We start from the raw sequence: 26,912 nt of genomic DNA on the forward strand, positions 1-26,912 counted from the left end.
AATCCATTAACAATCCTTCTGGACCACCTACATCTCCCTCCACGCTCAGCTAAGCTGCTCCTTCCAAGGATTTGCTTCCAGAAAAGAGGGCCCGAGCTGTTTTCTGCAAATCAGGGGGGTTTGCCTTAAAAAAATGAGGAGTTGGCTGATAGGTGGCATTTTTTCCTGCTGGTTCAATTCCCTGGTTTGTCTCCACAGGGCTTAAATTTGCTCCAAATTCCTTTTGCAGGGTCTTTTCTGTCACTGCAGCCTGGAGCGGCTCACACAGCTGCCACAGGTGAGCCTCTTCTCTTTTGGAAGCAGACAAGGCTATCACATCTTTATTATAAATTAAATCAACCTTTGGATGTGCCTGAATTGCTTTTTTTAACCATTTTTACCAATCTGAATTGAATATTTCCGTGGAAGAGGTTAAGAAAGGATCTGGCATTTTGAAACAAACAAAAAGCAGCTCTCCGCTGAAACACCCACAACTTGTGGAAACACCTAGAAAAAGGGAGGGACAGATGAATCAGACGAACCCAAACCCTGGGAAAAATGCAGAAAGAAACTCCTTGTGCTACAGGAATCTTTCCTTGGAACTGAACACACCAGTACAGACACGAAAATCAGCCCAAATGCACCCAAAAAGGAGCTTTAAACCAGCCATAATGCTCTGCCCGGGGGTCAGTAGTGAAAATTTTGAAAAGGGTTTTAAAGGGATGCATTTTTTAATGACGTTTTTATTAATGAAAGCAGCGTGGATTTCCATGTGTGAATAAAGAGTGTATGAGTGAATTTTTGTGTTTATGAAATAACCCGGTGAAGGAGGCACCTTAAGGCAGGTGGGGCTGGCCTGGGCTGGCCTGCATGAGCCCAGCAATGTCTGGGAAATTGGGATGGACCAGCCAGAGGTTCCTGCCCTCTCCAGAACAGGTGCAAAACTGGGAGAAATTAATGTGCATCAATGGGTCTTGGCTGGACTGGTGCTAGACAGAGCTCGCTCCCTCCCTCCCTCCCTCCCTCCCTCCCTCCCTCCCTCCCTCCCTCCCTCCCTCCCTCCCTCCCTCCCTCCCTCCCTCCCTCCCTCCCTCTCCCTCCCTCCCTCCCTCCCTCCCTCCTCCCTCCCTCCCTCCCTCCTTCCTTCCTTCCTTCCTTTCTTCCCTCCTTCCTTCCTTCCTTCCTTCCTTCCTTCCTTCCTTCCTTCCTTCCTTCCTTCCTTCCTTCCTTCCTTCCTTCCTTCCTTCCTTCCTTCCTTCCTTCCTTCCTTCCTTCCTTCCTTCCTTCCTTCCTTCCTTCCTTCCTTCCTTCCTTCCTTCTTCCTCTTTTCCCCCTCATTCTTTCCTTCCTTCCTTTCTCTCTTCCCTTCTCTCCATTTCTTCCCTACTTTTCCTCTCCCTTTGCTCACTTATTTTCTCCACTCATCCTCTCTCTCCGTTCTTCCCACCTCCATCGTCTCTCCCACACTTCTCCCTCTTTCCTCTTTTCCTGCTCAGTTTCTCATTGTCCCCATCTCTGTCCCTCTGTCCCTGTCCCGTGTCCTGTCCCCATCTCTGTCCCCCTGTCCCGTGTCCTGTCCCTGTCCCGGGCGGTGCCGGGGAGCGCTGCAGTCCCCGCGGTGTCCCCTGGGGGGCGACACACGCCGCGCGGAGCCCCCTCGGGCAGGTGAGACCAGAGCGGCACCGGGAGCGACACCGGGAACGGCCCGGGAATGACACCGGGAACGGCCCGGGAATGATACCGGGAACGGCCCGGGAACATCCCGGGAATGACACCGGGAACGGCCCGGGAATGATACCGGGAACGGCCCGGGAACATCCCGGGAATGATACCGGGAACGGCCCGGGAATGACACCGGGAACGGCCCGGGAACGACACCGGGAACGGCCCGGGAATGATACCGGGAACGGCCCGGGAATGACACCGGGAACAACCCGGGAGCGACACTGGGAGCGGTCCCCGGGGCGCCCCGAGCGCTGCCGGTAAAGGCTGCGAGAGGAAAACCGGCGGCTCCCCCGGAGAACCGGGAGAAGGGAGCCCCCGGGGGAAATCCCGCATTTCCAAGCGCCTCCCGCTCTCCTCCTGGAGGAGCTCCTCACCCTGAGCTCACCCCCGTATTTTTCATAATGCTGATTATTTTTAATATTATTATTATTATTATTATTATTATTTTCCTTTGAGCCATTCGAATTTTGGGCTTTTCCGTGCCCTCTGGTTCAGTCTCTGCTCGGTGTCCAGCTGCAGCAAGCAAAGAACTTTTTGCTGCTTCTGGGGGTTCTGTAGAAATTCAGCTCGGTAAAGTTTTCAGCCGAGGAGAGGTAAGATTCCATCGAGGATATTTCTAGGAAGGGACAGCTCTGGGACACCGCAGGGGTGGCATTGCTCAAGCTCTGCATTTAAAAATTCCTGCATTTTATAAACTTATATCGTTAAAGAAATCCCATGTGCTTGTGTACGCTAAGACACAGCCCAAATTGTTACGAGAAACGTGATTTATTTGAAAACCGAACATAAAAGTGTGAAGTCGTTCTCAAATTATTCCAGAAAAAAAAAAAATAGAAGTTTTCTCTTATGGTCATACATTTACATGAAAAGTACCAGCTTATCTCGCTGAATTCACTATTTGTTTTCCCAAACAAAATATTTTCTCGGCGGACGAAACCCTCCCTGAACATTCAAAATTATTTCCGTCAAAATTAAATAACAATTTTGAAGCTCCCGGAGAAACTTCCCAATCAATTTTTCCATCGCAGATCATTTTAAACCATCCCTTCTTGTAGAGGAGCTGTCTCATAATTGAATTTTTTTTCCTCCCCTCAGTTATCGAATAAAATCGTTTCCTTTCTTATTAAGAAAATCTCCGGTAATTAACAGCCCCGCCGGGTTCCCACGGCCGGAGCCGGCTGCGGTCTCACAGCCCCGGCTGCGAGCGGGAAAGGGACCCTCGGTCCCAGCAGCCAGCCAAAATCCCAGCCCGACTTTTGGGGAAAAAAAAAAAATAAAATATATATATCTTTGTTTAAAGCCTTACGAAACCACACAAATTGCGAGGAGGGCAAGGCAAAATTACAGTGTAAGAAACCCCAAAATCACCGCTCAGGAATCAGAGCGGCAGCAGCCAGGATCGGGAGAGGCGGCGGAAAAAAACCCAGCAGAAGCGACAGCAAATTCATTTCGTCCTTATCTCGCTCTTTCCTGTCTCGAATCTATTTTGCAGCGCTATTTTTGATTATAGATATATTCTGATTTATTATTTTTTTTCCTGCGGAGTGGGGAAATCGCTGCTTTCCCATCTCGGTTCCTTCGCCCGACAGATCCACGCTTCTCTCGGATGGAACAGAACAATTCGCAGCAGTTTCCCCCAACACTTGAGTTTACACTTTGTCACCATGCGTCCCTAATTGTCCCACTCTGATTGCCTCTAATGAACTCATTAGGGAGAAGGCAGAGGGGCGGATTTCACAGGCACGAGAAAATCCACCTCAGTGCCCGCAAGGAAAAGAAATAAATAGACACTTAAACGCGCTCTCTGTTTTTTGTCGGTTTTGTTCTTTTCCTATAATAATAAAATATCCCCAAACTCCCCCAAAGCGACAGAGGAACCTCTGAACCCGCAGCGACGGCGCCAGCGGGGCCGAGGCTCGGTGTCACCGGCACCGGGCGGGCACCCAGCGGCCTCTCCGTGGCATCTCACTTAAATATGTTTAAAATATATTTAAAAATGCGAACGCGGGACCTGCGGGGCACAGCGACACCGTGATAGCGGCACCGCGGCGCGACCCCTCCCGCCGTGCCGGGCATCAACCTGCCTGCGAACAGCTCTTACAGCGTGCTCTGTTAGCTCGGGGCGGGCAGCGGGCAGGTCCCCCCGGTGGCTCGGGGCTGTTTTTTGGGGCCGAAAGGCAGAGCGCGCTGCCGAGGGGGCCGGGGGTGCCCGGAGCGGGGCTCGGCCCGGCCCGGGAGCGCGCGGGGGCCGCTCGCCAGCGCCGCCGCGTCCCGCGCTCCCATTGGCTGCGGCCGCGGCGCCGCGCGCTCCCATTGGCTGGCGGCCGCGGCGGGGGGCGGGGCCAGCGGGGAGTAAAAGCGCGGCGGCGGCGCGGGGAGAGTTTTGAAGCTGCGCAGCGCGGCCGGGAGGGAGCTCGGCGGCTCCCGCACCCCTCCGGGGGCTCCGGAACGCTTCGGGCCGTTCTTGTGACAAGGACTGGGTTTTCAGCAAGGCTGCTTTTCCTTCTTTTTATTTTTAAAAAAAAAATTCTATTTTTTTTTATTCTTCGTTTTTGTTTTGTTTTCGCTTCTTCTTTTTTTTTTTTTTTTTTTTTTTAAAAGAAATTCCCTTTTCCTGCGAGAACAGGCTCCCCCCGGCCCAGCTCCCCGCAGCAGTGCCCGCCGCCGCCGCGGGCCGTAGGCGTGTGTAGCAGAATCACAGTCATACAGAGGGAGGGAGAGGCCGCCAGAGACCACCCTGCCCCCGGCGACCCGGAGGATGCCGCTGCGGTGCCGCTGCTAGAGGACACGCTGGGATTTAGCTCGGCTCCGAGACTCTCTCTCTCTCTCTCTCTCCCGCTCTCTCCCTCTCTCCCCTCTCCGCGGAGGGGTCCCGGACGGGGGTGAGGCCCTTCCACCGTCCTCCTCTTCCTCCTATCCTCCCCGGCCGCGGCAAGCCCCTCTCCATGATGCAGGCTCGCTACTCCGTCTCGGACCCCAACGCTTTGGGAGTGGTGCCGTATTTAAGCGAGCAGAACTACTACCGGGCTGCCGGGACGTACGGCGGCATGGGCAACCCCATGAGCGTCTATTCGGGCCACGCCGAGCAGTACGCGGCGGGCATGGGGCGCTCCTACGGCCCCTACCACCCGCACCAACCCACCGCCCCCAAGGACCTGGTGAAGCCACCTTACAGCTACATCGCCCTCATCACCATGGCCATCCAGAATGCCCCCGACAAGAAGATCACGCTCAATGGGATTTACCAGTTCATCATGGACCGCTTCCCTTTCTACCGAGAGAACAAGCAGGGCTGGCAGAACAGCATCCGCCACAACCTCTCACTCAACGAGTGCTTCGTCAAGGTGCCCCGCGACGACAAGAAGCCGGGCAAGGGCAGCTACTGGACCCTGGACCCCGACTCCTACAACATGTTCGAGAACGGCAGCTTCCTGCGCCGCCGGAGACGCTTCAAGAAGAAGGATGTCTCCAAGGAGAAAGAGGAGGCCCGGGAACGGCTGCTGAAGGAGCAGCCCAAGCCCCCCGGGCTGCCCGGCGCCGACCTCCCCAAGGAAGCCTCCTCCTCCTCTTCCTCTTCCTCCGCCTCGGCGCCGGCCTCCGAGAAGAAGGTGGTGATCAAGAGCGAGACGGCGTCTCCCGAGCTGCCCGTGATCACCAAGGTGGAGACGCTGAGCCCGGCCAGCGGCGGGGCCCTGCGGGACAGCCCCCGCAGCGCCGCCTCGCCCCCCGCCGCCGCCTCTCCGGACGCGGCGCTGCCCGAGCATCACCCGGCCGGCAACGGGCTGCCGGGCTTCAGCGTGGAGAGCATCATGACCCTGCGGACTTCCCCCGCGGGGGACCTGAGCCCGGTGAGTGCCGCCTCGGGCAGGACGGGCGGCGGGCTGGCTCTGGGCTACCCCGCGGGGCAGCCGTCGGGCTACAGCGCGGCGTGCAGCCAGGCGCTGGACACTAGTGGGAGCTACCACTGCAGCATGCGGGCCATGAGCCTCTACAGCGGCGACAGGCCGGCGCACATGTGCGCTCCGCTGGAGGACGGGCTGGCAGAGCATCCCACGGGCGCCCCGTCGCCGCTGGGCACGCTGAGCCTCCCCGCGGGGCAGGACGGAGCGCTGGGTACCGGGCATCCCCACGGCGGCGGCGGCGGCGGAGGGGCGGCGGGGGGACAGCCCGCGGCTTCTTGGTACCTCAACCACGGCGCTGAGCTGAGCCACCTGCCCGGGCACACTTTCGGCTCTCAGCAGCAGACTTTTCCCAACGTGCGGGAAATGTTCACGTCGCACCGGCTGGGGATGGAGAGCGCGGCGCTGAGCGAGCATCAGGTGAGCAGCAACTCCGCCTGTCAGATCCCCTACAGATCCGCGCCCTCCCTATATCGCCACGCCGCCCCCTACTCCTACGACTGCACTAAGTACTGAGTAGCCGCCAGCCCCCCGCTTAGGCCCATTAAAAAGAAAAACAAAATAAAAAAATTATTATTAATAATAATAATTATTAAAAAAAAATCGGGAGAAATAAACCCACACCAATAAAAAGAAATCTGACAGCTTCCCCGTGGACTTTGTGGCCACAGAGTTTTGAAGATCCCAAAAGCCTCGTTTTTGGGCCTCCTTAAATCCCGGACAAGTATATTTTACTTGATAAAAGGGGGATCTCTCATTTGAAAAAGAAAAGGAAATAAAAAAAAAAAAGAAAGAAAAGAAAAAAGTTAAAAAAATTATATATATATATATGTCTATCTAAAAGTGGCAAATTTTATATGCTAAAGTATAGGGGGTCTCAGAAAAATAAGTTATGGACCAATATCACAACGACCATTTATACGTTTTAAAAGGAAAAAAAAAAGTTTATAAATATATATATAAATATATGTCCTGGGTATTTTTTGAGTTCTCTGTTGTGCTGTAAAAAATATGTGGATTTCTAATCAGGCTGATTTTCAGAGCCATTAATATAATATTTAAAGTTGAGTTCACTGGATTATTTTTGTCTCGCCCAACAGTTCCTAACTTCCAAATTAATGACAAGTGATTTCTTCTTCTTCTTCTTCTTCTTCTGTGTACAATTATGCAATAGATTTTTCTTTCGTTTTAGAGCTGTTCTTTTCGCAAGACGAGGAAATAATTTATTTTTTGCTGGTGGATTTTTTTTTTTTTAAGGAAAAAAAAATAGACAAAGTATCTGATACTTTTTTATTATTATTTACGACGTGTGATGTTTTGTATAATAGATTTCACCTTTACCATTCCTAAGGACTATTTGCTTTAACCTGCTTCGAAGTTCGTTTGTCTTATGTGGTCCTAATTGTTGTACTTACCTTAAAATAAATCCATGCTGGTTTTTTCTGCTCCAAGTCTGGCGCTTCTCTGTGTATAAACTGGGGTTTTTTTAACAGCTTTTCTTAAATTTTTTTTCTCCCTTCACCTTTCCTTCACACAGAAAACGTGGCAGTGGTTGTTTTTTTAAAACAAAGCGGTTTTCCTGAAGGTTTCTTTCTTGGAGAAAAAGTTGAATTCACGTGAAGAGCTGGAATTGTACAACTGGGGAGGAGGGGAAGGGAAAACCCCGCAGGGCTGAGCCCCCAAAAATCCCGAATCCCTGCCAGAGGGAAATTTCGGGAGTTTTCCCAGGCCTGCGATGGGGAAAACAGGAGGCTCAGGGAGGGGAATTTCTGCTCCTCTCGCCCCGTCCTTGCGAGCGCGGGGCTCCGCGCCCGGAGCCGCCTCTTTCCAGGACAGAAATCACCCCCTACCTCCCCTAAAAATCCATTTATTTATTTATTTGGTTTTCTTGAAAGGAATCCCGAGTGCCTGGGAGGGAGAGCGATCATTTAAACCCGGCCTCGCCGCGGAGTCTTTGAAAGGTGGAAAGTTCACTCGAGAATAATTTCAGTTTTGAGATCCTCTCTTGTTTGAAGAATTGGCTGATTTTAACTTTCTCTTCATCTATTTAAGCTCCTGTTCACAAAGCCGGGCACTGCCAGATATTCTGGTTTTTCCCAAATCATCCTTTAACCTGTTCAAGCAGCTTTAATCCAGGGCAAAACGCCGGATTTAGCAAACCTGAAATCCCGGGAATGCCGGCAGAGCCTAAAGCAGAGTTCGGGAAGTTTTTGGAACTTTTCAAACCCAGCCCTCTGGAGCCAGGCTCCTTTCCCAGCTGTAAAATCACATCCATCCAGCATTTCCAGGGGATAAATCCCAACCGTGCCCCCATTCCACCTCCCGCCGCCCCCCAGTGCCCCTCAAAACCCTTTTTTTTTGGCTTCGGGAGGGGTTATACCCACGTCAGGCTGTTGAAATCGATGATCTAAATTGGTTTTGACCCATTAAATTCCGTCTGCTCTTGAAAGCTGGCAAAAAGCACAGAAACTCTCAATTTAAATGAGGAAAAAATGCCTGAGCCTCACTTGATGTATATTTTAAGGAGCGTTCTTGTAAAAAAGCTCCCTGCCGTTTTTCCTTGCTTTCAGAGGGTGCTTTTTATTTAATTTTATATTTTCTTCTTATTTTTATTTTTTTATGAAATAAAAGTCAAAGTGCTCTCTTAATAAGGGAAAATACAGACTGTAAAAGATTTAAAAAATAGGGAAATAAAGTGAGTAAAATGGTGAAAAGTAAATACATAGGAGGAAAAGGGGAAAAAAATACGAATTGGGAAAGAATTCTTCCCTGGTCCAGACCTTCTTCCCATGGGATTTTTTTCCTGCGTGGATCCCGGGGACGCTGTGGGGGGAGATGACTGAAGTCAGGTGTCTGCTGGGGGTTTTCCCACACTCCTCGAGAAATCCCGGGATCGTCGCTGCTCCCACATCTTCCCACCAGGGCTCCGGGCACTCGGGGACCCTTTTCCTCAGGCAGGGATGGGATGCGGTACCGGGATCCGGGACACCCCCAGGGCTCTGTGACCATCCCCCACGCTGCTGCTGGACAGTTCCTGGGATCCCTTTTGCCCCAAAACCTCCTTTTTGGTGTTTCTTTGCCCACCTCGCCCCGGCAGGACACTCCAGCACGGGATCTGCACCGCTCCCGTCCCCTGTCCCTAGTTCCTGTCCCTTTGGAGAGCTCCTGCGGGGGCTGCGAGCATCGTCCCTTTGCTGGGTCCCGTCCTGTCCCGCGTCCCCAGTCACCCCCAGCATCCCACGGGGAGCACTTTGGGATGGGCTGCTGTCTCAGGAGAGCCCTTTGGGTTGGGCTGGGGTCTCAGAGGAGCCCTTTGGGGTGGGCTGGGGTCTCAGGAAAGCCCTTTGGGGTGGGCTGGGGTCTCAGGAAAGCCCTTTGGGGTGGGCTGGGGTCTCAGGAGAGCCCTTTGGGGTGGGCTGGTGTCTCAGGGGAGCTCTTTGGGATGGGCTGGTGTCTCAGGAGAGCCCTTTGGGGTGGGCTGGTGTGGCAGGAGAGCCTTTGGGGTGGGCTGGTGTGGCAGGAGAGCCCTTTGGGGTGGGCTGGTGCCGCAGGAGAAGCGAAGCCCCGTGCGGGACGCGGGGATCCTTTGGTGGCTCTGTTTAAAAGCTGCGACAGGGAGCTCGATACGGCGATCGGAGTCTGTCGCGACAGGTGACTCCAGCCTGGCCGGAGCGGAGGGGAAGAAGTGAAGGAAGGACAAAGGCCCAGAGTAACTTTTGAAGGCAGCTATGACCAGATTTGGCTCTGCAGCCTATCGAAGGAGCAGCATGAAGCCCCCCAGAGCCGCTCTCCCCGCAGGTCAGAGGGCCGGGATTGGCCCTCGGGGACCGGCTGATGCTGCTGCGGGGCCGGTGGCCCCAGACCAGGGCTCAGGGTGGCTCCAGGAAGAGGATGAGGATTGTGGATGGGTTTCATAAATTTTTTTCTCGTGTTGCCATTCACCACCGGGTTTACAAACTTGTCCAAAACCCCAGACAGTTTCGGTTTTGGGGAGAAGAGCCGGCGGGTTTCTATCTGGTCCCTATAGCCAGTGAAGGGAGCGTTCCCCTGGTGCTCCAGGCCCCGGGTGAAATCCATTCCCCTCAGGAATCCCCCCAGGGCTCTGCACAGCCCAGCACGAGCTGTCTCGTCCCTCCCAATCAACCCCACCTTCCCCAGAGTTTGTGGGAAGGCGCCGGCCAGGAGGTTTTTGAGGAAGGCCATGAGCTCTTCCGTCATTTTCAAAGGGACTTTGCAGAAATCCATACCTGGCACTGGAAGGCCGGGAGAGAAGGAAATACATCCCTCATCCCGGGCCAGTACCGAGCCACCTCGCGTCCGGGCAGCTCCGTGCCCGGCCAGGGGCGAGGGGCGGGCAGCTCCTGCCGGGAGCTCATTCCAGAGGGAGCCCAGGCCGGGATGCAGCAGGAGTGGGGAGCTCTGATTCACATTCCCGTTCCTCCTCAGGCCGGGATGCAGCAGGAGTGGGGAGCTCTGATTGACATTCCCGTTCCTCCTCAGGCTGGGATGCAGCAGGAGTGGGGAGCTCTGATTCACATTCCCGTTCCTCCTCAGGCCGGGATGCAGCAGGAGTGGGGAGCTCTGATTCACATTCCCGTTCCTCCTCAGGCTGGGATGCAGCAGGAATGGGGAGCTCTGATTTTGGCCCTGTTCCCCCTCAGGCCGGGATGCAGCAGGACTGGGGAGCTCTGATTTTGGGTTCCCCACATCCCGGGGTTGCTGCAGGAATGGGGAGCACTGATGTACAGCCCCATTTCCGCCGGGCAGGACTAAGGCAGGAGAGAGGACCACTGATTTATTTCCCCGTTTCCCATGATGCAGCAGGAATGGGGAGCTCTGATCCACACCCCTTCTTGCTCCCAGGATTGGGATGCAGGAGTGGGGAGCCCTGATTTTTGCCCTGCTCCCCCCATCCCGGCACACAGCAGGAATGGTGAGCACTGATTTACACCCCTTCTTCCTCATTTTCCGGGATGGATCAGGAATGGGGAGATCTGATTCACACCCGTTCTTCCCCCCAGGATAGGGATGCAGCAGGAATGGGAAGCACTGATTTACATCCTGCTCCCCCATCCTGGGATGCAGCAGGAGTGGGAATCACTGATTGACAACCCTGCTCTCCCCCATCCTTGGGGATGGGGAGCGCTGATTTCCACCCCTTCTTCCCCCGTTTCCCGGGATGCAGCAGGAATGGGGAGAGCTCATTTGCGCCCTGCTCCCGCCGGGGGCTCCGGGCGGAACCTCTCCTCGCCGCCGCTTTAAAAGGGGCTCGCCAGCTTGAGAGGAGGGAAAACCCACCCAGGAGCGGCTCCATCGCCGGCTCTGCGTTGTTTGTTTGTTTTTTTACCGTTTAGAGAAAGAGCGGCGGTACCAACATCACCAAGAACCCCTCTGTGTCGCTTTTCCGCCCCCCCCGCAGCCGTCGGAGCCGCTCGGAGGCTGATCCCGTGCGGATAACGCAGCTCAGGAGCTCCAGCGATGCCGCCGGCAGGAAAGGGATAACAGGGATAACACGCAGCACATAAGCCGGGAAGAAGGAACGGAGAGAAAAGCCGCATCCCCGCCTCCAAGGATTTCCCACCGCCAAGAGGGGAAAACAAGGGAGGAATCGAGAATTTTACTGGGGGAGGGAGCTCGGGGAGAGAGCGGGAGCCCGTGTGACTGTCTCCTGCCGCACACGCGAGTATTTATTATTTTACTAATCCGTGCCTGGAGTGTCTCAAGGAGCGGGGGACTCCCCGAGGTGGGGAGAGGAGGAGGGTGAGGGGGGGGAAGACCCTCGGCCGGCTGCTCTGAGGATGCGCCGCGCTCTGCTCCATCCCTCCCCGGCGAGGATGCTCCAGGGGCGGGAAGGCTGCCCGGGCGTGCTGCTCCCCAGTGTCGAGAGGATGTGAGCCCCCAGATCCCTCCTTTCACCTCTTTTTATTTATTTATTTGGGGGTTTATTGCGCTTTCGGCACGGCGGGCGGGTGTTGGAGCTCCCGGGGACCGGCGGGGGTGCGCAGGGCGCGGGAGGGATGCGGAATTTCGGGCGAGGGCGGTGTTAGAGGGGTGATTTCCCCTCCCACGAGTGGGCCCAGCCAGTGAGAGGGGAGACCCCCACACCCCAGCCAGAGAAGTCGCCTCCCTGCGCACCCCGGCTGCGTTTCCCAGGCTCTCCTGGAGGTTTGCAGCTTTCAGGACCCATCCGGAGCTCCACGGCATCCTCGGGGATGAAAATCCTTCTCCCGACAGGGGAGCGACACTGGGAGAGAAACCTCACGGGTGAAGGGGAACTTGCGGAGAAATCCGGGGATGGGGAGGTGGAGGCATCGCCAGGACCGGGTGGTGCTGGGGGACACCCGGTGCTCGGCTTGTACCTTTTCCTGCCAGGTAAAAATCCCAGCAGCCTCGTGGGAGCTGTGCTGTTGGGATATTTCTCTTTGAAGGAGAAAGGATCCCCCTCAGGCCTTTTCTTCCCTCCCTCGGAGAAAAGATGCTCCACAGAACAGGGATCTAAACCCGCGGGGGACTGGGGACACAGGCGACACCTCCAACTGCATCGGAATCCCTTGGGGCCCTCGGATTAAAGCTGTTACGTCAGTAAATTAAAAAAAAAAAAAAATCCGACAACAAAAAACACAGCCCCAAACCCAAACCTGGACGTTTATACAGAAAAAGAGCATCACAAATTCCTAATGTAAGCACCGGCCAGCTGTGTGCACTTGTAAAGTTGTTATAATCCCCCTCCTTGTTATAAACAGGAAAGTACATAATATAAAGCAACAGGCCCGCATTCACAAATACTGAGCCTCCTCCCGGGCCTGCCAAATTCCCCTTTTGCTGCAGTCTCCCCCGGCGCAGCTCTGCCTGCTCGGGCTGGGAGCGGGGCTGGGCCGGGGGTCCCCCTTCGCCCGTCCCCGGGGGTCTCCTTGGGGTGGAAAACCCCCTGCAGTGGGAGGTGGGACACCTCCACACCTGAGCCCCCCTTTCCTTTTCCTCCCTCGCCATCGCAGCTCTGCCTCCTCCCCTCATCCACCCCTTTCTCTTCTTCATTTTTATTTTTTTTTTTTAATTTTAGTGTTGTTTAATGTCCCACTTTTGCTGCGGGGATCCCTGCCCGCTGCTCCCCAGCTCCAGCAGTGTACATCCTGCTCTGCTGTGTGTGCTTACAGCGTCAAAGGGTGGACGTGATATTTCAAACATCAGATCAGTGCGTTTATATATTGGGTGCCCGGAAATTTTTCCAAATAAACACAGCTTGATTCGACTTGGGTGGGCAGACTTATCAACAGACTAATTCTATAAACAAATGAAGGAATAACCCGGAGACCATTGGCTGGTACCAGCGAGACACGTGGAGAGAGCTCGGAGTTTTGTAGCAATGAAATTTTAATTAATGTGGGTGGGCTGAGAACACAAACGACTGTTTATCAGAGACAATTTATTTTCCAGCGCTAAGTCAACATATAATAGCAAACTTACAACAATTATTTAACTTTTTTTTTTTCCTCTTTTTTTTTTTTTTTTTTTTTCTTTTTTTTTTTAAGAGCTATGAAGCAGGGACAGAGGCAGAGCGAGCTCCTTCAGGCAGGGCTGGGAGCTGAGCTCGCACAAACAGCTCCCCGGTGGACTCGCCCCACGCTCCTGCCCTGCCCCGTCCCTTCGCTCGGCTCCGAGGGGGAAGACGCGGAGCTGCGAGACCGCCGGAGATGAGCCACATCTACGGCAGCCACCTCTCCCCGCTGGGCAGCCCGTCCATGGTTTACCTGCCGGCAGCGCTCGGCTTCGCCCCCGGGGGGGCGATATCCCGGCAGGACCCTCCCCAGAAACCCCCCTACAGCTACATCGCCCTCATCGCCATGGCCATCAAAGAGGCTCCGGAGCAGAAGGTGACCCTCAGCGGTATCTACCAGTTCATCATGGACCGCTTCCCCTTCTACCACGACAACAAGCAGGGCTGGCAGAACAGCATCCGCCACAACCTCTCGCTCAACGACTGCTTCGTCAAGGTGCCCCGCGAGAAGGGGCGGCCGGGCAAGGGCAGCTACTGGACCCTGGACCCGCGGTGCCTGGACATGTTCGAGAACGGCAACTACCGCCGCAGGAAGAGGAAGCCCAAAGCCGCGGCCCCTCCGGACGCCAAGGCTGGCGAGCAGCCGGGGCCGCCCGCTCGCCCCGTCGAGCCCAAGCGGGCCAAGGGCGGCGCGGCCGCAGCGCCGGGGGACGCGGCGGCCCCGCGGCCGGGCAGGGGGGGGACAGCGGCTTCCCCCGGGGGCCCGGCCCCGCTCCCCGCTGCTGCGGCCCCGCCGCACAAGAGCGGCCCCCGGGGCCGCAGCTTCAGCATCGAGAGCATCCTGGCGCGGGGGCTGCGGCCGCCGCCCCCCGGGGCAGCCCCCAAGGCGGCCCGGGACAGCCCCGCCGGCTCCCTGGTGGCCAGCGGCGGCTTCGGGCCGGCCCTCAACGCCTCGCTCATGCTTGACTCCCAGGTGCACGGGAGGCTTTACCACATCGGCATCCCCTTCCTCTCCTGCTTCCCTCTGCACTTCTCCGAGGCGGTGTTTAATTTCCAGTAGGTGCCCCGCAATTGACGCCCCCCGGCCCCGAGCGCTGCTCCGGGGGGCGCGGTGGGAGGGAGAGATCGGACTCAGACCTCACCACGCGGGTGAAGACCTAAAACAAAACAAACCCCAAAGCGCTGTTTTAAAGGTGACTCAGGATTTCAGGGCATTTTTCAAGGTGCGTCTTGCTGTGGACTCTCTTTAGCGGGTGCCTCCCACCCCTCCCTGCCAGAGCGACTTTTGAAGGTAAAGTGGCTTTGTTTTCCCGTGGGCGGTGAAGGAAGAGGCAGCACCGGGGGAATGCCCACGCTGGCCCCCAAGCCCCGTGGGATTCGCTCTGCACCTTTAATCTTTGCATCCCTCAGGTTCCTCAGACCAGGTTTCTCTGGTGCCCTTCAGGTCTCTTGTTTTCTTCTTTTATTTTTCCTTTGAAAGCCAAGCCCCACCCCGGGAGGAGGAGGAGGAGGATGAGTTTTGTTTTGCCATCAATACCCACAGGTATTAATAATGCCCAAAATTTTGCCATCAATACCCACAGGCACATAATAATTCCTGATATTCCCCACTGGCCCAGAGGCTGAACTCATGGCAGACCAAGCAATCCAGGCTCATCCTGAATATTCCTGCTTGCTTTGACCCAGCACGGCGTGGAGCTGCTTTCCTGCCCAGCACTGGTGCTTTGGAATATCCCCACAGAGTTTCTGCTCATGGATCTGGCCAAAAAGAGGAGGATGGATGAGCAAACATGGACTTTTGTCTGCTTTCCATGTCTTACTGGGATCAGTTGCTTCTGACCAAAAAAGACTGAGGCAGGGTTGTGGAGGCCAGGACAAATACCAGGGAAAAAAAATAAAGAGACATCAGCTATGTTTCTAAAGTTTTCTTTTTTCGTAAAGAAGGAAGACACATTGCAAGAAATCAGGAATATTTTGTATTTTTGTTTGCCGTAAATAGAGGCTTTTTGTATATTAGTGGATAAATGCCCTTTTGGAAAAAAACCAAATTATATTCTCAATTTTCATTATGGAGCCAAACCTATATCCAATAAAGGTATATTTGTTCAGGAGTGTGGCTGGTGTGATGTGAAACACCCCTTGGCTTGTGCTGGAGGATGGAGGAGTGGGGCCTGCATCCTGGTGCTGACATGATGGGTCACGAAAAGATACAAATGAGCTCCTGGGAAATTACCCGTTCCTTGAAACAGATGAAATCTTCCCCAAAATTGTTGTTCCTCCTTCTCTTTCCCTTATTTCATCCCACCCTGTCTCGAAAGCAAAGCTTCTCCTTAAATGAGCACCTGGATATTGGAAATGTGGGGTTTCCAGGTGAGTTTTGACTCAGTTTTTGCAGAGGAAGGTTGGCATCAATTCCTTGATATTTGGACCAGGGTTGCTCATCCCAGCCCAAGGCAAAGAGGGGAAGGACAGGAAATCTCCAAAAGGTGAGAATTGTTATTTAGCTTCCCAAAAAAAATAGAATGTTCATAGGCAGATCCCTAGATCCCTGGTTAGGCTGAGCTGGAGCTTCTCAATGTGAAAAAAGAGGATAAAAAAAGAGATTTTATTTTTTAAAAACAGATTTGCAAAATAGACTTTATTTTAATAAAATCCCTTATTTACTTCCTATTTCTAACAGCTGCTGTTTGAATATCTATTGAGCCCCTTGTTTAAAGTTCTGGCACTGAATTAGAAAATGAAGAAACGCTTGTAAAAGGTTGTGAAGGTGTCGCTGCTCAGTCCCCACCGTAATTCCCAGGGCTTGCAGAGTGCTGGGAGGGTTAAAGCTCCCTGTGTGCCCCTGCTGGCCCTGCAGTGCCACTCCTGGGTGGCATCGGGGACAGGCAGGGCCACCTTATCAGGAGGGTCCATCCCAGGCTGGGCACTGCCATCACCGGCAGCCTGGGCTCTGGGAGGTGACATCAGCCACAGGAAGCTGCAGGAGGAGGAAAACGAGCCCAGCAGAGACCTCAGATCCTCTCTCCACCCCCCGAGTGATGATGCGGGCTCAGGGTGAGGTGGGAGGTTGATGCTGCCTCCAGGAGTTGTTTGGTGGATCTCAGTCAAGCCCTCCCCACAGGGAAGGATCCTCCATCCCCAGCGTCCCCACAGCCCAGCCCATGGAAAGGTTTTACCCCCCCAAAAGTGGATATTTATGCTCTCAGTCACCACTTCTGACCCATGTCTTCAGCTCCTCTGTTTCCCTTTCTTCAAACGTGGCCTCCCCGCTGTGACCCCCAATTTTGTCACCTCTCAGCTCCTACTCCAGCCCCCAAAGTACCTTTTTGGACCTGTAAACAGGGCTTTTATTCCTTTTCTACTCACACATGTGGAACCTCTCCCCATCAGAGCCCTTTCTGCACTAGAGCAGTTTTTCAGTGGTCAAAAAAAGTGAGTCTCAGTTTAATACATGATGTATATTTTTATCACAGACACTTTTTTTTGGAAACCCAGCTTTTTCTACGCAATGGGAATTTGTTTCTTTGTGCAGCTTTGCTTTGACATTTGATCTTATTTCTGTTTTGGTGGAGTGGAGTGGGACCAAGTACAGCTGCAGCATTTAAAAGCTGCTTTGAGCTTGATTTTGGTTTTGCTTGAGGGAGTGAAATTAGTAAACTTAACATGCTCTGCACAAAAGTGACACCAACTCCAGTGAGCTCAGAACCCGGTGAGCAGTTCTGAGGGGCAATTTGGAATTAATTGGGATCAGGCCAGTGCTGTAACAGGGCATGAACACCAAGAAAAAGGGTCTTATTGCCAGCAGGCTGGATGAGTAACCACACACGGCTTTTGCACGTCATCTGTTTATAGAGAGGGGAGAAGTCATGGTACAATAAAAACATGCAGTAAAAACATAAAATAAAAACATGCAGTAAAAACAACAGCAGAGCAACGAGTGTGCAGTCAGTACACCAATTCCTGCCCTTTGGATGGGGCTGAGCATCCTTTAATCCTCCCCATATCCATGTGAGTTTTGGTGCTGTGCAGCCCTCCGAAACATCAAGGACCTGACAAGCTGCAAGGAATTGGTGCCAATGGTTTCACACCTGCTTCACAAACCAAAAAAGCAGCTGCCAAGCACAGAACTGCCACCCAGAATTTCCCTCATCCCTGGAATCTTCCTCCTCCTGGCTTTCCCAGCCTCTCAGGGCTGGCTATAAACACCAGCCTGGAATACTGGGGAGAAGTGGAGAAAATAGCCTGGGATGCAGAATAAACAGCACAGTGCCTGTGTGGGCGATGGAGATGCCTTCCCCTTCCTCTGCAGAGGAATGACCTCTCCCAACCCAGCAAGGTTTCCCGTCTCTGAGCTCTGCAGCCAATTTTAACTCCTAGAAGCAGGGGAGATCACAGAGGGGAGAAGCTCTCAGAGGAGTTGTTTGGTTCCCAGAGCGGCTTTGCTCCAAACACCAGTTTCCTATGAGGGGAACTGAAAACTGAGCATATTAAAATAATTCCGGAGTTTAATTTCTCATAAATGGGGCTTCCAGTCTTTAAGTAGGCTCAGTGTGTGTTCTCCTTAAGTTGGTCCCATAGCAGGTATAAAATATAATCATATAAGTATTTGATTATATTTTATGAAACGAGCAGAAGCCACCTTGAGGATTTGTCACTCAAGGTGTGGCTGTCCATGCCTGATTCCAAGGTGACATAAATCTGAGGGACTTTGCAGCCTCTTCTCCTTCCCCCACCCCATTTTAAAAGTTAATTCCCTTTCCATTCTTTACCAGAGAAAGCACATAAGGGAGGGACCATCCCTTTCCACACCAAAACCCACTGGCTTCCTGCAGACTGCTCCTAAGCCTGGTGTGATGAGCAGCCAATTCCCAAAGCAAAAAGGGGAAGAAGGATCTGCTTCCTCACTTGATTCATAGCCCCACACACCCAGAGAAGAGATCTCCCAGGAGACAGCGTTGGGGATATTAAACAGATCACATATTTGATTTGAAGTGAAAGACCAAGAAGACAAGATCACAGAATGAGAGAAGTTACAGATGGAAAAGGTCTATGAGGTTATGCAATCCATCAGTCTGGACGTTGCATAATTGCTCCCCACAGTATATTTTTAGTGCTTTATCCAGACAAATCATTAAGTGCTTTAAAATGGGCCAGATTCCTCAAACGCAGTGCGTGCTAAGTCACAGCTGATTTCACTGAGCCTCACAGCTCCAGTGTCTAACAAGACACCGAAAGGAAGTTTTGTGTGGTCAGAGAGAACAGAATGGGCCCTTCCAGAAATAATCCAGGCCTGATTCGCTATCCCTCATAGGAATCTCTCCTAAATTGACTGAATTAAACCTCCAAAATCTCATTTTCGGATTATAGAGAATAATACATTATTACTTATTCAGATGTTCTCTTAGGCCAAAGTCAAACATTGCTCATGTTCATGCGAACACGATTTGTTTTAAGCCAGCTTCAAAGCCGGCTCAGCAAAGCGTAAAGAATGTTTATTTAAAATATAGTTGCTAAATTTAGCATGAGCTCGGTTAGCCTAAATCTTAGCGACATTTTTAGAGAGCACATTGCGAATCAGGAATGCACGGAGAAATAAATAAACTTTCCCACATTTTTGGAAATCGAGGGAGAATTTGCGAGCTCTTTCTCGCACAGGCGATTTCCGTGGATTGGAAAGCGTCGTGGAGGATGCAAATTTCCCACTGAACAGACAGCTGGAAATGCACAATGCTGATCATTTTCACTGCAGTTTTGTTTCAAATAATGCTCCCTCAAGGAGGAAACAAAAGCTGTCAGCTTTTCTTCAATAGAAACTACGCAGAGCATGAACATGTTTCAATATTTACCCAAGTTCTTCGCGAAGCAACGAGAAGCAAATGGAGCTGGGCTTGGCCACGAGCCACATCTGGGGAAATCTCAGGTTTGGATTAGGTCTTGTGACCTTTCCTAGGAATTCTGATACTGGATTTTGTACCCACCTCTTGCACATTGATTCAAACATCCCCCAGCTGGATCCTGGGTTGGTTGAAATGCCAGCCGGCCTCTGGGTTGGTTATTCAGACAGAAAATTCTTATGATTTTCCTTTTCACTTTCCTAAGCTTCCACAGCTTAAAGAGGCACATCTGGGTCACCTTTGCCTCAAATGACATTGTCTGAGAGACCTGAGCAAACCCATAATGGGAAGATGAGCAGACATGTGATAAACATAAAATTCTCTTTTATCAGCTGACTTTTCAACATCTCCCTCCATCCTTCCCATCCTTTGGTTGATGTGAGAAGAGTTTCTGCTCCTAAAGCGGGAGGATTCCAGCTCTGCCCCTCATGGGGCTACAGGGCACAAGGGATGTGTCCAAGTACCCCCAGTTACCTTTGGTGGGATTTGGATCAGCTCCACCCCGAGCACACAGGTGGAATAAGGGGGCACAGAACAGAACACTGGGTTGATTTCTTTTCCTTAAAAAGACAGAGCTCCACTGTTTTTAGCAGCTTCCAGCACTTCCATCCAGTGACTCAGCTTTCCATGCCACTGCCAAATCCCACCTGCAGGCCCATCCTTCCCAACCACCTCGCATCTCCCAGAGCTCTCCAGATGAGGTTTTGCAAATCCACTGCCCCAACCCCGAATCCACGGTGAGCTGGACCCCTTAATTCTTCACTGCCTATCTCCAATTGCTTACTGAATTTCTGTTTTCGTTAGAAGAGCAATATGTAATAATAGTTGTTAAAATAATTGTATTTCTGTTTTTACATCTGTAAAGATTAAGTTAAACAGTATGAAGCCCATTAAACTATTTCATGTCATGCTGCCATAAATTTCCTCCATTCCCATTGCTACTATTATTCCAGAGTAAACTCTGAGATCAAGCTGCTGCCACAGAGAGTTATTTATAGGAGCTCATTCATCAATAAAAACTTCAAAAGAAATCTGTTACTCTTCTATTGGGAAGCCAAAGAAAACTAACATAAAGACAACCCTGTTAAGAAACAAAGCTAAGGAGACCACAAGACATTTAGTTAAGGAAAATCCTGATTTCTAACAAATGCCACGCAAGGAGGGGAAGAGGAAAAAAAAAGGGGAAAAGATTGTTGGCAGCACGAATCCTTTTAAGTTGTTTGACTCTCATTGGATGGTTAAAATAAACTGTTAAGCAGTTGTACTTGGCCTGGCTCAGCCCCCTCATTAGGCTCCATGTGATGGATTTGGGATCTCACAGTGTGTAAGGAACTCTTCATCCCTTGCAAAAGCTGGAGCTGTCCTGCCCCGTGTCCCAGCTGCTGCTACACCCGTCCATCAGCAGAGCAGAAACCCAATGGGGAGTGATGACTGGGCACCAGAAAGCATCCACCTCCCTAAAGGTAAACAGATAAAATAGGAAAAGTTGTGTTTCATCATCTCTACTTTCTCTCATTTCTTGCTGTGCCTTTCTCTGTATGCCTGAGCGGGGCAGGCTTGGATTTGGTGGTCGTGGTGGTCCTGCAGAAACTTAAAATGTAGGAGAGCCCCAGTGCTGCCCTTCCCTGTTCCACCTGAAAAACAATCTGAGAACAGGTCAAGGGAGGGGATTCTGCTCCTCTGCTCTACTTCTGTGAGACCCCACCTGGAACCCTCTTCTGGTGCCCCCGATAAAAGAACATGTTGGAAAAAGTCCAGGTGAGGCCACAAAGTTGATAAGGGGACCAAAGCACCTCCTCTGTAAAGACAAGATGAGAGAGTTGGGACTGCTCTGCTTGGAGAAAACAAAATTCTGTGGAGATCTCACAGCACCTTCCAGTATCTGAAAAGGCTACGAGGAAGCTGGAGTGGGATTCTTCATCGGAACCGGAGTGACAAGACAAGGGGGAATGGCTTCACAATGGAAAAGAATAGGCTTGGTTTGGATATTAGAAAGAAATCCTTCTTCACAGGGTGCCCAGAGAAGCTGTGGCTGCCCCTGGACCCCTGGAAGTGTCCAAGGCCACGTTGGACGGGGCTTGGAGCAACCTGGGACAGTGGAAAGTGTCCTTGCCCATGGCAGGGGTGGAATGAGATGATTTTTAAGGTCCCTTCCAACCCAAACCATTCCATGATCCTGTGATCTCTCTCTTTTTGGTCTCTGTCTCATTGACAGTTCCACAGGAGTGAGATTCCCCCTGAAGGTCCCTGAAGGAGCAGGCACTCAGGGTCAGCCACATCACGGGAACAAAAGCCTCAAACTGTTTTTTGAGCTCGACAGGAACTCCCTCATTTCCATCCCAGGGATCTGAGTCCTGAGGACAGTGTGGACCCACAGCTCCTGGCACGCACTGAGTGACATTTCATAACCACATCCCCAAACACTGAAGCTCAGAGGTGAGCATCCTGATTCCCAGGGATCTCTTTCCATCCTTACTCATGCAAAGTTGGGCAGGGCACGTCACACAGATTCACCTCCATCAACACTCATCACACAACTGCTCAATTCCTGCCTGAGCTGGCCATCAAAATTATCTCCAGAATCTGCCAGGACACAAAACACCTTCAGGCAGCTGAAACTCCCAGCCACCTGAGGCTCAAGCTTTCGTGAAATCACCCTTTGGTTATATCTGGAGGAGCTGGATTAAATCTGTGGTTTAGGGAATTAGAGGAAGTGGAATTTCACTTGCAGCAAATGCAGCCTTTGCCTAAACTGCCCCCTCTACACTCACCCAAAAGGCTGCTTTTATTTTCCTTACAACCTTTTCTCGGCAGTGCAGGTGAGGCATCCCTGGCTTCCTTGTGCTGAGGATTCACAGCAAGAAGTCCCAAATCCCAGGGATGTGACTTAAAAGCAGCCCCAGTACTTCCTCTCAAAACTGAGGTAAAAGACAAAGAAATCTGTCAAAACTCCTCAAATTAGGGGCTGAATAAATCTCTTTGCCCACGAGATCTGAAAGAGTTACCCTCAACTTTGCCCATCTTTGCTTTGCTCCAAATTGAGGCTCATGTAGCCAGTTTGAAACTGATGTAATTGTGGTTGTTCAAAAAGAGTGGCAGAGCCAAGTCAGTCACAGTGACTCAACCATGCCAAGAGAAAAGTTTTTATACATTGCTACAGCTCAGATTTGGAACTGCTCTAAACACTAAACACAAAGATTATTAATAAACATGCAATGTCTCTCCATACAAACCAGATTTATTCCCATTTAACTGTACTTACTGTTAAATAGAATTGGTTTGTTATGAAAAGGGCAGAGAGGAGCCCTCAGTTGTTGTGTCTGGTTTCAGATTAGACGCTACATAATTTCTGAATAACAATAACAGCAATTGTGACCCACTTCTCATGGAGTATTTTTCACTGATTTCTCCTAAAGTGCTTTGCAGGGAAGGTCAGTAGAAAGACCCATTGTAAACACTGGGAAATCTCCTGATTATTTGTTTTGGATGGTTAGAGAGGAAATTGCATATGCTTTCATGGAAAAAAAAAAATCCTCTATTATTATCCTCTGTCCTAAAAAGGTGCTGGTGGGGGAAAGCCTGGTGACTCTGATCTAAATTATCCTAAAGCAAATTTCTGGCAAACCAAATGAAGCCAGATGACTCTGGATTTAATGAGAGTAAGTAGTAGCAGACTAAGTTAAAGCTTCAAACAGGGCACTCAGCTGCTACTCTGCACTGCTTTGCTGCCTGTCTTGAAGCCTTTGATTGCCCAGTTTTATTTTCTAGCTAATTTCAGAGATATTTTACTTTGCTTGAGCATCAACAGGTCAACTGTTGGCAAAAGCAAGTGGCAGAAAGCTGTAAGCTTAGTTTATAGAAAATTAGGAAAATAATTGTGTTTAGTGTGTGAAATGCAGTCACGTAGCCAAACGTGCCTGATAAGGCTTGAGGCTGAGCAGAGCCAGCCCAAGAGCAGACTGAGATGTGATTCAGCCCTTTGAAGTCTCCTGATCTAATTCTTATTGTACCCATACAATATTTCCGTTGCTGGGGAAAACAAAAATCCCGTCCCAAATCCAAAAACCCCAGGTGCTCTCCTGTCTCTCCAGAGGGCTCTTGGCTGTGGAAACTCCTTCTGGTGTAACTCTCTCTGAGCAGGAGGGGGTGTCTGGAGGGGGTTCTGTCTCTCAGGGCTCAGACAAGCTTTGCTGAGTGTTTAATTTGCAGAGCTCAGGCTTTGCCTGGGCAGGCACCCACCAAGTTTTGTTGGGTTGGCCTCCCAACCTTGCTCTCTCTGCTCTTGTCAAGCCTTTCATCAAGACAGGACTCGCCATACTCCACCCTGGTGGCTCAGCAGAGACCTTTTGGCCTTTCCTTGAGTTTCCCAAGGTGGGGGCAGCTTGTGAGAAAAGCTGGGTGAAGTTCTGTTCCCACTCCTGCTCCTTATCAGGGCCAGCTGGTGTTGGGCACTCTCTTGGCATTTCCAAGGACTCAGAAGTGGTGGACAAGTGGTCACTGCTTGTAGACTGTTGCTTGTCCATCCAAGTAATATGAGGAATTAGTGACTCCATGGCCTTTTCCAGTCATTTGCTAAGATTTCTTTATTAGCATCTCCAAATAAGACACACTTCCCTCTGCTCCTACCCCCCTTTACTTTAAAAGGGATCTTCTTTTCTTCCATTAAAAAAAAAGAAATCAATAGGGGGAAAAATATCTTTCAAATGTCAAAGGAATGAAGTTTTGGTTTGAGAACGTTAAAACTACAGAGGAAATGTGAAGAATCAACTTTGACACACATGACAAATATTGAGAGGGAGCTGAAGCTGAAAGGCAACTCCTAGAAGACTTTGGATCATTAAGAAAGTATATGAATGAGTTGGAATTCTTGAAAGAAAACCTATCCCAGGCTTACTCCCTTGGCTCAGTGCCAGGGGCTGTGCGTTTGCCTCCCAAACTCTATTGCAGTTACGATGTCTGAGGGAAAATCCATCTCCTCTGATTTCCTATGGTGGGGCAGGATCAGTGAGCCGATGAGCCGAGGCTTCCTGCGTGTTCCTTTTGGGGGCTTGGAGCAGCCCTGGGAGCCCATAAATCCTGGCTGCCTTTGCCCCAGCCAGGGTAAGACCAGCAGCTCTGCTCTGGCCCAAGGAGCGACCACCAGGGAGCTGGGCTGGGCTGTGCAGACCTTTCCCAGGCTCAGGGTCTCCCTGGATTGCTTTGTGTCCACTGCAAAGTGCTGGGATGCAAATCCAAAGGTCGTGGCTGCACAGAGTCCCAGGTGGATTCTGCAGTTCTGTGGCTGTGGCACACATGTGAATGTGGAGTTCTTCACAGTGAGGGTTGTCTCTCCAGGAGATCCCTCCTGTTCTTAAGGAATGCTGTGGGATTGAAGGTGAAACACCCACCTTCTGTCCAGGGCAGCTACACCCTCAGCTAACAAGGGAGCCTTGGGGTTCTGGGAGCAGAACATCTCTCCTGGGTGGCCTGAGCAGAGCCTGGCCTCTCAGCACAGCTCTCTCTGGCTTAGGCAGGGGTGGGAGCTGAGCCCTGAGTGATGCCCAGTCCAGAGGATGACCTCATGGACCACAAAACCTCCACATGTGAAATATCCAAGCCCACAGTCCTTCCTGTGCCTCCACACAGCTCTCACACCAAGCCCAGCACCCCTGCCTCACACAAGACACCCCAACAGCAGCGAGGTGACCCAGCTGCCCACCCGGCTGGGGCCCACACTCGGCTCTGCAAGGGAAGGGAGGTTTGTAGGGAGTGGGTTTGGGGTGGTTTGGTGTGGGGAAGGAGGGAGGGAGGCAGAGGGATGTGGAGCTGAGCTTTCCCATGGTGGCTTCAGCAGAGTCATCTCCCAGGACAGGGCTGTGTCCTTTCTGCTATCCACATTTTACAATTCCCAACTAGTTTTACAACCAATTCCCAACTAGTTTTACAACCAATTCCTGACCAGTTTTACAACCATTTCCCAGCTATTTCCCTAGGAATAGCCTGGATGGGAACTGTCCCAGGCTGGCGAGATAACGCCATGAGCGAGCCACAATCTGCGAGCTCCGAATTTCACAGCTGTGGTGAGACAGCCTTTAAAATCTCCGAGACAGAACTGGCCCTGTGCAGAGCAGAAATTGTAAGTTTTGGCCCTGTCTCTAACCTTTGGAGAGCTGCCCAGCTTCTGACAGTCTGTGATGATGTCTCTGTGGAGGAAATCCTACGCTGAAGAAAAGCATGTTGCTTTCTCCCAAAGTTATATTCTTCCTTTCATTCGGCCACCATAAAGGACACTTTGTCATCTTGGCAGATCCTAAATATTCCCTCCTAATTTTATGGGAGGCAGATACAGGGACAAAAATTAAGGATTATTCAGGAGTGTTATTTATGGCTAAGGATATAAGGGATTTGAATGGAAATAACAATTAAACCCAAGAAAATATTCACACTACAGGTCACTGCAATCCCAACTTTTCCCCTCCTGAACTCAAGCTGAGGAGGTTTTCTTCCCCTTTGTGATTAAGGCTTTGCTAAACTTCTCTGAAAATAGTTCATATATCACAGAGAGGAATTTCCATGGGGAACATAAATACATCCGTGGAAAGAAGGGAAAATTTTTCCTTGTCTCTGGGAATGGATGAGAAAGAAAGACAGTTGACGCCAGATATTAATGATGAGTGGAGGAAGCCATCCAAAGAAAAAAAACTATTGAGAATACTAAAACTACCCCAAAGTCACAGACCTATAAAAATCTACTATGGAACAATGATTTTTCCACTAATACCGGCTTAGATTCAAGAAAATATTTAAGCACAGGCTTAAGCTGGTCCCAGTTTGGAACAGCTCTTGAGTTAAATGGGTGAATTTCAGCTTCATGAATGTGTTTTTCAGCTCTGGGGATCCCATCTGGCATTACACATGCCCACAGTTAAATCCAAGCTTAAGGACTCTTGGGAGGGGAGTTTTTTCCTCCTAGTGGGAGCGTGTAACAGAATTTTCAATCTCTTTGGTCCTGCAGGAGTTTGTATTAAATTCATAGCTCAGGGGACAGCGCTGAGGGCATTTTGAGCTTGCAGATTTTGATCAGAAGGAAGTTGGATCAATCTAAAGGAAATACAAACCACAATATTCAAACATTTGTGGTTGATACACTGAGATATGAACACGGATCCTTTGTGGATGTGGATATACGGACACATCCACACCTGTGCTCCACAGGCTGCTCACATCCAGAGGGTGACAGCCCCGGAGGGACATTAACAGCCCAGCCCATCTTTTTCCAGGAAACACCTCTGAAAAACAGCTTTTGTGATCCATTCGTGGACAGGAGCGACTGGAGCCTCCCAGTGGGGCAAGGAAACATTCCTGGCTTCCTGAGGAGGATGGGGTAGCAGAGGCACAGACACCACAGCTCTGCAAATCCAGGCAGCCCTGAGCCCTGGTCCTGCAGTGCCACGCACACCCTGCCCCTTCCCCACCAGTGGCAGCTGCTGGGCTCTCCTGCCACCCCCAGTGCCTTTGCCATGGGAATTCAAACCAAGGGCACTCGGTGTTTCTCACCTCTGGAGGCCACCAGCACCTCCTGCCTCACGCAGGACCTCGCGTGCCAGGAGGACACGGTCAGACAGCACTAGTGGTGTTCACATATCCATCCAGCTTTAGATTTTAGCATTTCACTGCCTCAACCCTGCACAAGACCCCTCTGGGGACGAGCTGGGCCTACGTGTCGGCCACGGGGACGCGGCCTTTGCGTGCTGCAACGCGGCCCAAGAATTACAAAGCCAAACAGGCCGGCCTTCCCCCAGCCTGGGATTTGACACAGCTGGGTGAACGGTTTAATTGGGTTATTAACACATCTCCACGCTGACATCAGGAGCATTAAAGGCTGTGTAAATACACTGGGACAAACAGCCCCGCCAAGGTGCTGCAGGCAGGTGGGAACGC

The 26,912-nt window shown here is 51.4% G+C and overlaps 2 protein-coding genes across 2 annotated transcripts; both read left to right on the plus strand.

Moving 5' to 3' along the window:
- Positions 1 to 4,261: 4,261 nt before the first annotated feature.
- On the plus strand, positions 4,262 to 7,054 carry FOXC2 (forkhead box C2). The gene has a single exon (XM_005528162.3). The coding sequence runs from the start codon at positions 4,650 to 4,652 to the stop codon at positions 6,117 to 6,119; it is 1,470 nt and encodes a 489-aa protein (XP_005528219.1). The 5' UTR covers positions 4,262 to 4,649; the 3' UTR covers positions 6,120 to 7,054.
- A 5,151-nt stretch (positions 7,055 to 12,205) lies between these two features.
- Positions 12,206 to 14,994, plus strand: FOXL1 (forkhead box L1). The gene is made up of 2 exons (XM_005528161.2): positions 12,206 to 12,282; positions 13,133 to 14,994. The coding sequence occupies exon 2, from the start codon at positions 13,295 to 13,297 to the stop codon at positions 14,156 to 14,158; it is 864 nt and encodes a 287-aa protein (XP_005528218.2). The 5' UTR covers positions 12,206 to 12,282; positions 13,133 to 13,294; the 3' UTR covers positions 14,159 to 14,994.
- Positions 14,995 to 26,912: the final 11,918 nt, after the last annotated feature.

The sequence above is a fragment of the Pseudopodoces humilis genome, chromosome 14 (assembly GCF_049639895.1).
Source record: "Pseudopodoces humilis isolate 2021_Gansu_Grassland_sample_001 chromosome 14, ASM4963989v1, whole genome shotgun sequence".
In the NCBI taxonomy this organism is placed as follows: Eukaryota; Metazoa; Chordata; class Aves; order Passeriformes; family Paridae; genus Pseudopodoces; species Pseudopodoces humilis.